This window comes from Nannizzia gypsea, genomic scaffold (genome assembly GCF_000150975.2).
Source record: "Nannizzia gypsea CBS 118893 supercont1.2 genomic scaffold, whole genome shotgun sequence".
Taxonomy (NCBI): Eukaryota; Fungi; Ascomycota; class Eurotiomycetes; order Onygenales; family Arthrodermataceae; genus Nannizzia; species Nannizzia gypsea.
The window spans coordinates 3,137,527-3,152,033 of NW_003345200.1; the positions used below are offsets into that span (position 1 = coordinate 3,137,527).

At 51.6% G+C, this 14,507-nt stretch overlaps 5 protein-coding genes across 5 annotated transcripts; 3 read left to right on the forward strand and 2 right to left on the reverse strand.

Annotated features, from left to right (window-relative positions):
• Positions 1 to 786: 786 nt before the first annotated feature.
• On the reverse strand, positions 787 to 1,910 carry MGYG_03191 (hypothetical protein; the record flags this gene model as incomplete). Its single annotated transcript, XM_003175620.1, has 3 exons — positions 787 to 1,238; positions 1,378 to 1,411; positions 1,575 to 1,910. 3 exons carry the CDS (start codon positions 1,908 to 1,910, stop codon positions 787 to 789), a joined length of 822 nt encoding a protein of 273 aa, XP_003175668.1.
• A 2,086-nt stretch (positions 1,911 to 3,996) lies between these two features.
• Positions 3,997 to 4,972, forward strand: MGYG_03192 (hypothetical protein; the record flags this gene model as incomplete). Its single annotated transcript, XM_003175621.1, has 5 exons — positions 3,997 to 4,007; positions 4,216 to 4,328; positions 4,426 to 4,474; positions 4,526 to 4,585; positions 4,792 to 4,972. The coding sequence occupies 5 exons, from the start codon at positions 3,997 to 3,999 to the stop codon at positions 4,970 to 4,972; spliced, it is 414 nt and encodes a 137-aa protein (XP_003175669.1).
• A 2,026-nt stretch (positions 4,973 to 6,998) lies between these two features.
• On the reverse strand, positions 6,999 to 7,761 carry MGYG_03193 (hypothetical protein; the record flags this gene model as incomplete). Its single annotated transcript, XM_003175622.1, has 3 exons — positions 6,999 to 7,123; positions 7,302 to 7,361; positions 7,608 to 7,761. The coding sequence occupies 3 exons, from the start codon at positions 7,759 to 7,761 to the stop codon at positions 6,999 to 7,001; spliced, it is 339 nt and encodes a 112-aa protein (XP_003175670.1).
• A 1,080-nt stretch (positions 7,762 to 8,841) lies between these two features.
• On the forward strand, positions 8,842 to 9,229 carry MGYG_09011 (hypothetical protein; the record flags this gene model as incomplete). The annotated part of the gene is made up of 2 exons (XM_003175623.1): positions 8,842 to 8,881; positions 9,039 to 9,229. The coding sequence occupies 2 exons, from the start codon at positions 8,842 to 8,844 to the stop codon at positions 9,227 to 9,229; spliced, it is 231 nt and encodes a 76-aa protein (XP_003175671.1).
• Positions 9,230 to 9,558: 329 nt separating this feature from the next.
• On the forward strand, positions 9,559 to 13,340 carry MGYG_03194 (hypothetical protein; the record flags this gene model as incomplete). Its single annotated transcript, XM_003175624.1, has 2 exons — positions 9,559 to 11,084; positions 11,177 to 13,340. The coding sequence occupies 2 exons, from the start codon at positions 9,559 to 9,561 to the stop codon at positions 13,338 to 13,340; spliced, it is 3,690 nt and encodes a 1,229-aa protein (XP_003175672.1).
• Positions 13,341 to 14,507: the final 1,167 nt, after the last annotated feature.

Genomic DNA, 14,507 nt, shown 5'->3' on the forward strand with positions numbered 1-14,507 from the left:
CGCCTCGCCAGGTCCCTGGGCTTGTTAGCTAGTTACGTATGCGTACATAGCTGTAGCTGTGCAGTTCCGTCGTCAACCCGCGCGAAATGTATACGCCCATGCAATCACCCATCACCACCCTCGTCTGAGTGGTAAAGGGAGACAGCCCGTGGGCCATCCCATGCTCATCCCACTCTTTTTCCCTCGTTCTCACAGTTTCAATCCCGGGAGAATCACTTGGCTTCCTCTCGCTCGTGGCCCTTTTTCCTCTCTTTTATCCCTTTCTTCCCGCCGTACGGGATTTGGGTGGAACCCCTTATTTTTTAAACGCTGCATAAGTCCCGCAAGAAGAAACAACTTCTTCAGGGTTGTTAAGTGTTTGTTCCTGGGGCTAAAAATCATCAACCCGGGCATCGCGGCCGTACGGGAGCCAACGAGCTTGTGCCCGGCTTGCGGCTGGCGGCGTTGCAAGGGGGCCACAGTCGGCATCTCTCATTCAGATCGGTCTGTTCCCTCGAAGGAATACGGAGTAAAAAGTTAAGTGATTCCATAATTCCCGCCCATCTACAGGAGCGGAGGAGAAGGCCGACAGAGGAGCGGTGATGATGATATGTAAGAGTCCGCTGTGTTTTTTATTGAGACTGCCCAAGCCCTGGGCCCGGTTGATATCTCCTTGTGCTATTCGACGGGATGATGTCTCCGGGCGGCCTTGTCTCTCGGCCTTCCTCTGCGTGCATCCCTCGCAGTATTTTATCCGCTCTCCTCCTTCCTAGCGCGGGACGCAAGACTGGCCACGCTGCTTCCAGATTATTCCGGAGACGCATCTTCCCTACTCTCGCATGCCTTAGTGTGGGCAGCAGGCAGCCTCCTTTGGGTCACCCCCCTGGGCATGGGATAGGAACTTTTTCCGTTTTCCCTTTTCTTTTTTCTTTTCATTTCAAAACCCCCCAAATCTCTCAGTTGGTCGAAAGTAATTAGCCTCTTGGCTGCGGTCCAACTCCCTTTGCTGCCTTCTTGTTCTGTCGATGTTGACAAGGGAGAGGCAGAGGTGGCTATCATTCGAGATGCAAAGAGTTCTGAATATGCGCAATTGCGGCATTGCTGGGCTGGTTTGAAAGGCGGGAGGAATAATGAAGATAATGGGGCTGGAGACATGAAAATCCAACCTTGATCCATGGCCACGACGTTTGTTCGTTTGCGCCGGACGGTGGAGTCGTTTGTCCTCTTCTTGCGCTGCAACTGGTACCCATCATAATCGCCTATAACCTATGAGGGAGGAGTTAAGTCGGTATATACGGCGTACATGTTTTCTTTTGAAAGAGACCCATTCGATTGAAAGAAAAGAAGCAGCCGAGAAAAGTCGTCTCGACTACCTGGTGCAGTTCATCGAAGCCGTACAGCCAATCCACAGTGACAACTGAGCCGTGGAGTCCTAGCAATCCATGCTCGATGCCATCATCGTCAGTCTCATGCGGCCCTTGGCTGACATCGAAAGCCACAGCGTGCGTTTTTATCACATGTAGAGGAGGCCGTTTGTTCTCTTCAGAAGCACCCCAAGCATTTGATCAGGCATATTCTATGGAGAAGCTGCCCACATGGAGCTCCGTGTGTGAAGAAACAGTCGGAATTATACCCGAAAAAGGGTGTGTACGGAGTATCGGCCTCAGCATCCCTTCTTCACTCCACTTTCTGATATACTTACTTCTTCTATAGCAGACAAACGGACTAATTATCCCGTGCTCGGCCGTTTGTCTGTCTGAGAATCGACACTTCTTCCAGGCCTCGTGGCTGGTCGGGATTACTGGGTCTGTATTATGGGTGCATCGGATGGACAGACGGCTTCGGTTAGACGACAGGCGACGGTGATCCCCCATAAGAGACAGAACCCGGAGATCCTGATGGATGCTGATATGACATTCTAGAACAACCATGGTGTCTCTTTTTTGGACCGTCCAGGATACAGTCGGCTCGCGGAATCGGGAAAGAAGGGCTGATTATATTGTGGCTGGTCGAGATACTGATGGTATACGAATGATGTATATGTGCTGTAGAAGGGAGGATCAGAGTCAAGAGGCCAGCTCCTCCTCTACATACTTACATATATCATCCTGCCTGGCTGCTTGCTTGCCTTGCTTCGACATGGACAGCTCAGCTTCACCCCTAGACCTTGACCAAGGTTCATGATGTAATATGTAGGTGTATCCCGGGGCGAGCCAAAACCTCCCCGGCTGCGAGGAGGATCAGCTACCATGCAACCACCCAAAGCGTGCAATTATTCATGGCGAGTCAGCCAACGGGTATATTTCCATTGCACAAGAACTCGGGAATCTATTCCTTTGCCACATAAAAGGTCGCCGGCCACAATAAGAAGACTCAAAATAGTATTATGGAGTCTCTTTGAGAGGAGTTTTTCTTAATTGCCAACACTAGAAGTATATCACCATACACATATACGCCCGCTGTAGGTAGCCGATATATGTAAGGAGGGTCCCTGATCTGTAACAGCGTTACCTACGCCGTCCCCCTGGCTTTGAACGCATCCTAGCCATACGAAGAATCGCAAAAATAGGGAAAACGAGGAAAGTAAGAAATGGAAAAAAATATACCCTGGCAGAGAACCCTTATCAAGAAAATTATAGTCAGGGGGTGGTGAAATATACGATTCGCTGGCTTCTCGATTACCTCCCTGTTCCTCAGGCCGCCGACGGACGCTATAGCCAGGAGCAACCATAGCATGGCCTGTGTTGGCCTTGGGGGCATGCATGGAGGTTGATATCTCCTTATCAGCTACTGACTGACGTAGCTAGCAAAAGCTGCCTTGTCCTTTGTAGCTGTTCTGTATCCGTGGTTGACCAACTGACTAGATATCTATATCGACGACTTTTCCCGCGACAATCATCTATCTCACTACTTACGGACCTCCAACTCTGCTCTTGTCTCGTTTGCTATCCCAGCACATATATTTAGACATCGATGAGTTCATTTGCAGCATCTCAGAGCGTTTGTAAAGCTCTGTACAGAATTTCCGCTGTGCCGTCCTTGCTATTATTATCACCATATTCGTCTTGTTCGCCGCCACCCCTTTTTTTTGATACCCTCATGTCGCTTGCCTCCGCCCTGCCATAGGGTACTTACACATGCGCTGTCTCTGCTAAAAGAGAGCCAGGTAGCGCCCTTTGCAGTGGATGATGATCTCGGATGTCGACCGCCTGCCGCCGTTAACACCAGATTTATTGTCCATTCTTGAAGGCCGGTGAATTATTTTTTCATGAGGCTAAAATGCGCCCTGGAGCATTTCATGCACATAAACAAGAGCCAAGCAAGTCGAAGAAGAAGAAAAGAAGGTTGCGTTGAGGGTTAAGAATCCAAGAGCTGTGTCGATGTTTGATGCCCAGGCTTCGTGTTGAGGCATGGAGATGTTTTGGTAGACGTACTCCGTAGGCAGCTATCTATCCACAGTTCTCAATGCTCAATCCAACTGATTGACACTCACATACATAACTAGTTAATTCGCTGTAACTAGATAAGGAAACCGAGAACCCCCATAATAGCTAAACTCGCGCAAATACGAACCCGCAGTATTAGGCATTATCAGCGCCATATGAATGTGCAACCAGCAGAGAGCTTGATTGATGGGCGGAATCTTCCTTCCTTCCGCATTCGAATCCCAGCCTTGCAAACGCAGCAAAGGACTGCGTGTTTCAGTCTTGATGAAAGGAAGAGGCTGCTTCCCCTGTACGAACCCTTCTTCCTCTTCATGCAACTCTCTGAGTTTTCTTTTTCTCTTTCTTTTCTTTTCTTTCTCTCTGTTCAGTGCCTTTGTAGGGTGGTTCGTTCATTATTCATTCAACTTTCATCTCACTGTTACATCGAGTATCAGAATCTCAATCGGATCGGGCTTCGGCAGCAAAAGCAAGAAAGAAAGCCACTTTGGTTAGTTAGTTATCCTGTATTGTAACTGAAAAAACGCACAGAGAAAAGAAAAAAGCAAAGGAGAAGGGATTCATGCAGGAGATCATGGCCGCCTTGTAATCCTATTCGTTGGATGGCCGCCTGTTTTGAGATCCCTTGAAATGCGGGTGGATTGGATATCAAAATTTCGACAGAGAGATACCTGCAGGCCTACTCCATACATACTAAGTATAAGTACAGACAGATCTTACCCTGATAAGTTGGAGGAGACTCTGCCCTGATTAACTAAGCCTGCTCGCTCTCTGCAGTCAACTAACTAGCTAGTGAGCTGGGTGGCTGCTTAGTGAGTTGCCGAGTTGCTGCAGCATGCACCTTGCCGTGCGAGCAAGGGCGCCAGCCAGAGATCAAGATAACAAACGACCCGCCTGACTGGAGCAGTTAATGAAGGGGATCCGAACCATATAGTTAGGTCGAGTTCGTTTGCCAGCCAGGCAGTGTTAGTGACAGTACTGACATCGTTTCCAGGCAACACAGGCCTAAAAATAGGCGAATATGGGAAGGAAAACGTCTTCCCGTCCAAGATGTCAGATCTTGGATGACGGGATGAATGAGCTAGTTAGTTAATTTAGTATAGTTACCAGCTGCAGCCGATGATGGGGTCAGCAGCACGGCGACTTCGACAGGCAGGCTATACGTATGTTATTCTCCGCGCCAGAAAAGCTGGAGACCGGATATTTTGCTTTAGATACTTTACCATCTACCAGCCGTTTGACTAGTTAACCTGCTAGTTAGTTAACTGGCCGCTGACTTGTCATGGTTCGTTCCCTGAATAAACTTGCAAAAGTCGACATTGAATACGAACATTGGCGTGTCCCCCCTTACTTACCTACCCAGTTGCAGGCCAGCCGGCCATCAGCATGTCGTCAGCGGAACAGAGATTTTAATTTGTTCGTCCGATTCAGGTGGACATTTATTGGGTAGCTTTGCTATTATTACTCCGTACATTAGTACGCCGAAGAAGCGGTTGGGGCGGCTGGGAGGCGAGCCGTTGACCAGCGATACACATACGGAGTGTGTCTGAAGAATAGAGGTAGGCGCAGGCCAGCCGGCAAGACTCGGGGATATGGAAGAAAGCGAAAGAGTCGGGGGACAGGCTTGCTTTGCTGCAACTAACGGGATGGAAGCTATTTCCGTGCTGGCTCGCTTGGGGAGGTTAGATTGGTAGTTTGGTTCAGTTGGAGAGTTTGATCAAGAGCGGCTGTGATTGAGGAGAACTGCATGTGCGGAGAGCAGCCGAATCATACAGTCGAACGGGAGCAAACGAGACGTTGACAGGTTAAAATTAAGTCTTTGCTGCGGGAGAAGATCATGTTGATCTATATCTGAGCGCAGGCTGAGCATACGCAATATGTCCAGAGCAGAGATATGGGCGATAAGAGGACCGCCGCGATGGTTAAAGCTGGTCGACCGCTGTACTTGCTTGTTTGCTTTGGCCTGACGGGCTGCTGTTTGGCTGACTGGTTTGGCTGGTTTACCAGGAACGGGAATGCAGAGTTTACATAATACCCTGCTTGATTGCCGAAAAGGTGGGAGTCTGTCTCTCTTTTTGTCTTCCTCTTCGCTGCAGGGCAGGGCCAGGGGAAGGAAGCAAGCACAGGCTGAAGATATTGCTATATACTTTGAGCGTTGGTGGACGAAGGACGAGCAAAGTTCCCGCCGTGGAGAAAAGGGGGTTCAAGAGCGAGAGACTCACATGCAGAGCAGCAATTATATAATGCTTACGGGAGTGCCTGAGGGAGTTGTTGTCATAGAAGCATAACCAGCGGACAGATGGCCGGGCAAAAGGAAGAGTATCGACAGCCTCCCTTGTCCCTGGGGGGTTCCACACTGGCGCTTCGACGATGATATGCCAGAGGACTTATGGTTATACTTCCATCGACGTGGGAAGATTGAATCTCTTTCCCTTTCTCTCTTTTTCCATTTCTAGAAGCTTTACCATACCAGCGGATGATACGGGTGAGTGCAGCGAGCAAGGGATGGGGGAGAAGAGGGTTAACTAGTTTGACATTGAATTTAAAATATCCCCGGTCTTCCCGCGCAGGCAAAGTTGTGCAGTTAGTTAGTTGCCCGTACTTCGTCCGCGTAGCAGAGGCGAGTTTATCTTCCTTGCGGGATGCGGGATATTTCGAAAGAGACGGAGGATTCTTTTTTATTTGCTGCGTGTGACTAGAAGGGCTTTTTCTGAAGAGCCCAACGCTCAAACCCGGGAGAGATAGTGACGGAGGGTGGAGTGATTCGGGATGAGATGGACAAGCCGGAGCAGGCAACTAGTCAAGTCGAACGGCTTCTGTGCGCCGAACGGGACGAGGGGACAGGAGCAAGACATGGCCAAGTCAGGGCCGAGAACGAAATAACTACAAGTGCGAAAAAGAAAAGACAAGGAAAAAGAAAGCAGAAGGCCTTTCTCTCTGGTGTGGCTCCCTTGGTGTGTAATCGCCGTGCATAAGTGGCCGAGTCGACAAGATCTCTCTGTACGGAGTATGGCTGTGTATGTATGTACTTCGCTCAACGTAAGTATCATAGGGTAGGAGAAGCGGTCCGACGGCCCTGCGGCCCAGTTGCTCCCCGCGGAGTCCCAAATCCCCCAAGGCCCCAAGTTCCCATCGTTCAACTCGAGCTCCAACGGCTTAGGTCTCAAGCGGAAGGTCGAAGTGAGTAGTCTTGTTGTGGCGGCCAGTCGTGGACCAAATAGATATACTATACAGCACGGCCTGTATCCATGACCTCCAGGGGTCAGCGTCTAGTAGTCAGTCGCCAGGGAATAAAGCGTCCGCCTCCAGATAGGCAGACAGACAGACAGAAATGTTTTAGTTACTGCCTGCCTGCCCTTCGACTTCCGACTTGGCCAACGGAGCTCGACGGGATGTGCCAACTAGTTGATGTCGGCGTTGGTTTAACAAAATGGCCTGATGCTTTTCTTTCTTTTTTTTTTTCACCTCGTCATGAGTTATTTAGTTACTCTGATGTGTTCATGTAAGAAGGTCGAGAGATGGTGGATAGTTATACAACATGTTTGGCCGTACATGCTTTTTTCCTCACTCTCCGCGCTAAGCAGCGATCCGGATGTGCGCGTAGCCAGCTAGTTTGAGGAGATCATGATCAGCTCTTTCAGCCTGCCTGGCTGTCTTCTGTTTGAGTGCGTGAACATCGCCGTCGATCCGATAGGCGAGATCTAGAGTCGCAGTCAGAGATGGTCACCCCATAGTCGGGATCGAAATGCATAATCAGCATCGCTAAACCAAATGTAAGTAGGCAACAGCAACATCCTTCATTGTAAGACATCCTCCAGGACGGGAGATGACGATGGCGAGTTTGCAACAATGTGCACACGTGGTTTGAGCCCGTCGTACTCCGTATATGCATCTTTACGTCCCCTGGAGGCGAGCCGGTAGATGATATCGCGACTTGTTCTGTATGTAAGTAAGCATAGTTAACTGCCTGCCTGACTCGTCAAGGAGCGTATGTGCTAGTGACGATGACGGAGGCGAGGGAAGTGTGAACCGATGTGATAGAAGTGACTAGCGCCACCCCTTCACAGCTGGCTGACTGGCTGGCTGGCTGGCTGTAGGGAGTGTATGTAATAGTATATCATGTCCTTGCTCCGTCCAGATGGCGTGTATGTGTATACATATGTATGTATTCATTCATGTAGTTACGCATACTCTCCTCCTGCTGCTTCCCATGCTTGCTGCTGCATCGGCATCCGGGAAACGCCTTCCGCAGTTGCTGGCGCGACGGCGGCGGCGACGGGTTCATGGGGGTTCTATCTCTGACCTGGCCATGACCTGGCCGTGACCTGACCTTGTCCATCCATCCACCAAAGGCACAACAAGATGTCTTGTTTGTGTTGGGCTGCAAGATGTGCCGGGAACATAAGCGAGCTTCCTCAAGCATCCCATCTCTGTCTGCAAATAATGATAACGATAGTGTGTGTGTGCAAACGGAGAGACAAGAAACGGCGTCATGATGGTTGCCAATTCGAGGATATATCGTCAATTAGGCAATTGTTTAATCCTCAATATCAAACGGGCTGCCGGTTCCCCTTTGGATCTCGACTGAAGCACTAGCTTAACGCCTAGAGAGAGGTAAGAAAGCAAAAAAGGGCGTGCCGTAGCGCCAGGAAGGCGAAGTTCGGCAGCCTGCTTACTCTCATCCCGAGCCTTTTTGAGCGATCGAGATGGGAATCTCTGGCCCCCTTTCCGCCGTGCGTTTGTCTGAGAAAGGGAGAGACGAGGTACTGATACGCTGCTCCGTGGGCGGCCCAGAGTACAAGGCCAAACGTGATGCAGCCGGTGGCTTCTTGTCGTTCCACCCGGAGCCAGCCTATCTCTGTCAGATGTCAGCATTATCACCATCATCTTCTTCTGCTTCGCCTGCTTCCTCATGCCGTCTGCCGTATGGCGTATGGCGTATGGCGTATCTGATGCCTGGCACCTCTAGCACCCAGCACTCTGCGTGATGTCCATCTCCTGCCATCTATGTATGTATACCTTGCTCCCTTCCCCCTCATCTCCCCTCATTCTCCGCATCTCCTCCCTCGTACTTCGTAACTGCATCAACGGCTGGTCTCTCCTTCGTCTGTTTATCTATCACCATCGCTGCCGTCGTCGTCGTCTTCATCTTCTGCTGCTTCTCCATCTTTTTCATCTTCTTCGTCGTTTTCTTTTTTTTTGCAGCTTCTTTGAAAACTATAAACTTTCTGCCCGTTTTCAATACAGAAAGTTTGTATTTACAATACACGCCCCTTTTTTGCAAACTTTGACTCCCTGTTCTGCCGCCCTTCGCCGCCTTTAGCTTTTTTCTTTTCTTTTTTGGTTTTAATTTTGCAAAATTCCGCCTTTTGGTAGTAAAAAAAAATTGATAGAAGAAGACGAAGTTTGACGGAGTTTGATGGAAGTTGGTAGGGAAGAAAGAAGCAGCAAAGCAGGAGGTAGAGAAGCAGCGGCAGTGATTATGAGGGCGAGAGGAAGGCAAGAAGACGTCTGAACACTACTCTACGGACCTCGACCTCAAAACCGCTGCAAATGACAGACGGCCAAAGACGAAGAAGTAGGTATACTTACAGACTCCGTTCAAAAAGGACTAAGTACTTAGAGTAAGAAAAAGCAAAGAGGAAGCAGAAGACGAAGAAGCAAAGAAAAGCAAAGAGAAGAAGCAGAAGCAAGAGCAGAAAGATGCAAAAAAGAAGAAGAAGCCGACTGGACGCTCTTCCAGGCTCTCGGAGTCAACCGAACTTAATACGCCCTCGTCGCCTTGCTCGTTCGACAGCGGAAAATAAGGATACTTAGCAAGGACGAAGGTCGTCGACACAGAGAGAGACGATATACTTAGTACGGGGTCGTCAGTCGCTGGCTTCACTTATATAGTACATGCACAGGCACCACCACCGCGCCGCCGGCCTGGCTCACCCCCCAGACTTAATACCCGTCATCTCTTCTGCTCTTCCTGCTTCTACTTCTACTTCTACTTCTTCTTCTTCTTCTACTACTACTTCTGCTTAGTCTTCTTGCTACTCTTACTGCTGCTTCTAAGCTTCCTCTGCTTCTTGCATGGTCCCTATCTACTACGTCTCCGTATCTGGCCCACAGCAGAGTGCTGCCGCCCAAGATGCGCTCCAGCATCGCCTGTTCCCGCTGCCGCCGGAGCAAGATCAAATGTGTTAATGCTGGCATCGACACTACCTGTCGAGCTTGCGAGTCCTCCGGCAGAGAGTGCTCCTATCCAACTCCAGCTGCTGCCGGCGGCTGCCATTCCTCTGCCGGCGTCAAACGTGATATCACTGCCTCGTCCGGCATCGACGATACCACTAGCAGCAGCAGCCACAACCACCACAACCACAATCACAGCAACAGCAACACCAATAATAATAACAGCAACAACAATCACAGTAACGGTGAATGGGATAATCCCAAGAGACAGAGACATCGGAAACATGTCAACACTTCCGTCTCGTCCAAGGACGCCATGCTGAAGCAGAACTACATGCTTGTCCTGGACTCGGCCATTCTCACCCCTAAAGTATGGGAGACGCTCTTCGATCTCTTCCAGCAGCATTTTGCTACCGTCTTGCCCTTCTTGCATCCGACTACCTCTCTGGCGCAGATCCGTCATGGTGGTCATGGCGGCGCTTCTTCTGCTGCTGCCACCACTACAGATGGACAGCATGCTACTGATCTGTCTCAGAGTCCAGCACCAAGGACGGAGGTTTCCCCTCTGATTCTACTCGGAGTGTTGACCCTGACGGCCAGGTTTCACCCCCAGCTGGCGCAGCATCATTCTCCTGCGTCGCCAGTCAGCCCGTGCAACCCAACAGCCGCCTCGGAGTTCTACGCCAGCGTCCTCAGGGCGCGGCTGGCCGGCACTGATGGCGCAGATATCACTATCACCGACCTCAGCCGCGTGCAGGCTCTGCTCATGCTCGCCTTGCACGAGTGGGGGATGTGTCGTGGGAAAAATGCATGGATCTACCTGGGAATGGCCGTCCGGATGTCCCAGACTATGGGTCTCTCCTTTGAGCCCACTGAGGACGACAGCCCCTATCCTTCTTCCATGCCCATCTCTACCTCTACGCCTTCTTACCAGTACTCATCCCGACGGCCGTCAATGCATACCGAACTCGACCAGCAGAGCCAGCACAGGGAGCAGCTCAACTCAGACGACGTCATCGAGCAGGAGACCCGGCGACGGACCTTCTGGAGCTGTTTTATCCTCGACAGATGTCTGAGCAACGGCAGGCTGCGTCCGAGGATGCTCAGGGTGCGTGAGATCGGCATCCAGCTCCCCAGCGAGAATGCCTTCGCCTTTGGCGAGCGGGTACGGACCTCCCTGCTAAGTGACGGCAACACCGGCCGCAACGGACCCAGCAGGCGGTCACAGAGTTACGATTCTCGTAACGGGTCGACCACCACGACTACAAACGGAGTACAGATACCCAGTCTCAGACAGTCGATCGGATACGCAGACGACGTCAAGTCGAAGCCTTGGCCTCCAATTTCCAGCCACAGGAGCGATGGAATGGGAGACCGCATCGACAGGTGGGAAGTCGGTGTCGAGGAGTGCGTCCTCGGCCGACTCGTTCGGATCATCCGCATCTGGGGCAGTGTTGCAAAGTGGGCGTGTGAAGGAGGCAGAAGGTAATGACAGGCCCCTATATACCATTTCATTACTTTTTTCATCTCATCTCTCTCTCTCTTCTTTATGCATGCGCGCTAACAAACGGATACAGATCTGACCAGTGCCCTCCGTGGCACCACGAGTCCCGATTCAACCAGCTCAGAGACCAGCTACATGAATTCCAGGAAGGACTGTACAGAAACCTGCAGTACAGCGCTCGCAACACCGACACCCACATTATGTATAAAAACTCTCTCGCTCCATACGCGCTCATGCACATAATCTACTTTCTTTCAGTCATTGTCTTACATCGCGCATACCTGCCTTTTCTTCCGCTCCGGCCCATGGATCCACAGGGGCCCCTGGACGAGCCATCATACCCGCCGGAGAGATACAGCGTGCCCGACGGCTTCTGGAAGCACAGCGCTCGCGAACTGTTTCGCGCAGCCAGGCAGATGGTGGAACTCGTTCGCACCTGTCATGAACGTGGTGTGCTGATGGAGACGCCCCTGGTCGGCTTTGCAATCTACAACGCTGCATTCATGGGTGTGTACGCTGCCCACTTCAACCACATGGATCAGGATGGCTACATGTGTTTGAAACCACAGTCAACTGATGGTGGTGTCGCCGGCTCTCCCGGTCGTACTGCAGTAACGATGATGGGCGCAGGCAGTCTTGCGCAGGCAGATGTACGGAAATCCATTGAGATTCTCGGTGAGATGAGGCCCCGATTGAAGATGGCAGTCGGCTGGTTCCGAACTGTGCATCGACTGCATGGGTATTTCTGCAAGGCCAAAAGGGACCAGAGACGTCCCTGGAGGGAGATGAACGGTGTCGACGGACAGCAGCAACAAACATCTCCCTATGGCAACGGTAGCAGGGTTATTGGCGGTGCTCAACAGCAGCACGGCAGCCATAACCATAACCATAACCATAACCGCCACGCTTCTGCCTCGCAGATTGTCCAGAACAATCTATACGAGGAGCTTAGACAGTTGGACAAGGTGCTTACGGAACTGGGTAACACAGAGGACCAAACGCCCGAGATGAGCGGGTCGGAGGACGACATGGCTGCGATGCTGGCTGCGAATCCGGTCGAACACAGCAGCGAGACGCCGAGCAACGTTGTCAAGAGTGAGCCTGGCGAAGGCCCAGACACCGCTGCTGCTGGTCCCCATGCCAGCGACGGACATGCTGGCAGTCTGCAGCGAGACTCATGGGTGCCAGTCAACAGCAGCGGCAGCCCTGCGTCTCACTCCCTGGGCCCCGTCTCAAATCCAACCACGACCACTACTCCTGGCGGCGCTGCATCCACCATGGTGATGATGGCGAACGGATGCAGGGAGAACGGCGAGAAACAGCCCTCCGACTGCGACAGGTGGCCCATCCTCCCTGCTCCCCAACATCAGGCAGGCCCATCCTCTGGCTCGCCGTACAGCCTACCTCCCTTCCAGGGCACATACCGCGATACAGCCTCTTCGGGACACCCAACCAGCCCTCCCAGCTCAGCCGGGACAACTCTCCCGCCTCCAGTCCCATCCGCGTCCGCTGTCACTGCACCCACCACCGCAGCCTCCTCGCCATACTTCCCTGCGACTCCTTCGCCATCCAACTCTAACTCAAACCACCGCCTGCAGGCCGTCCAGCCCTGGCCAACATCCCGCCAGCCTCCTCCTCCCCCTCCTCCGCCATACACCCAGTCACTTCCCTCCCTGAATCTGGCCGCCCAGCAGAACTTCCCCTTACCTCCTCTCCAGCCGAGTCTAACCCACGGCGGCCAAGCACTTGGAGGTCATGGGCATGGGCATGGTCCCGGGTCTGGACCAGCGCAGCATAGTCATACAGCAGCTCCTGGCTCAAGCAACCGAACTCCTCCCCTTTCCCAGTCGAGACTCGATCTAGGCTCTTTCCTGGCGCCACCGCTCACTCAGCAGCAGCAGCAGCAGCAGCAACCACACCACCAACACCAACAACAATACCAACAGCAGCAGTCGTCTAGACATGTCTCGCCGTATAATTCCTATGATGCTATGAACACCAACCCGCTCTGGATGAGCAGCCTGAACGGAGAAGACGTCCTTGCCTTCATCGAGGCTGATAGCTTGGACAAGTGGTCTACAGTGGTACCTACGCCCAACGGTCCTCCGTCTCCAGCTTCACTGTCGAACATGAACGGCCAGTATCAGACAGCTGGCAACGGCTACAGCACTGCTGCCAACACCAGCACCAACGCAAACGGATGGCTAGGCCTGATCTGGAGCGAATATACCCATTAATCAATCCACCACTACATCTCTCCTCTACGTCACACACACACACACACACACACACACACACACTCTCTCTCTCTCTCTCTCTCTCTCTCTCTCTCTCTCTCTCTCTCTCTCCCCGCTCCTATTCTTCACTCACTCGCTCTCTCTTCTCCCCTTACTTTATCTCCATGTATTCATCATCCCCACTGCATCGCATCTCGCGTCTGATATCATTGTTTTCTACATCTCTCTCTTTTTTCACATACAGCTACGTCATCTTTTCGATGGAGCAAATTCTATGAATCGGAACAGGGAACTGGGTCAAGCAAGGAGCTGGATATGGATCAGCATCGGTTTCATTTTTTCTTTTCCTTTCTTTTCTCCGTTTTTTCGTCTTTTCTTCACTCAGGCATTTGTACCCGGGCATGGATATGGCTTCTAATGTTGGCTGTCTTGTTATCCTCTTCTTTTTTTCAGTTCAAAGGGAACCACGAAGCCCACTGTATGATGTTTATCGGATCTCATTGTCATGTTTCGCCTTTTCCTTTCTTTTTCTTCCCTTTCCAAGGCCTTTTCCTAACGACTGAATGGATGGGATGTTTCTATTACGTTTCTGTCTCACGCCCTACTTACTCTCCGACGCTCCCACGGTAGCGGAGCACGGTAAAGGAAGAGAGGTATCTAGCTAGTTAAGCAAAAAATATGAATAGCTAAATAAATAATGCAAAAAAAATAAAGATAAATACTAAACACATGTCAATCATCTTCACCGACTCTCATCATCCTTTCTCTAGCCTCAGGCTGGCCGAAAAAGCTCCTTCTCCGGACTCGAGCGAGAACGGACATGACCCGGCCGTAGCTAAGCTCAAGCTTGTCGACAATCATGCAAGCAGTTTGGCAGCAGTGATAGCCCTGATTGATCGATCCCTTGAACCAACTAGTTAGCCCTAGCGGCATGAAGAGCATCCATGTAGGTATCACGGCACTTCGCATGGCCGTATGCATCATCCTCATCCACCCCCTTCCTCTGCGCTTTGATCTTTGGCCGCACTCACTCGGGCCGTCCGCCGTCCATTTATTTTCACGCAACCAGGTCGCTCCTCCAGGGGTAAACTTGTAGGCTCATCGGGAGATACCATGCCAGGCCAGCAGAGAAACATACAGACCCTGTCTCGGTGCGGAGCCGTCCGT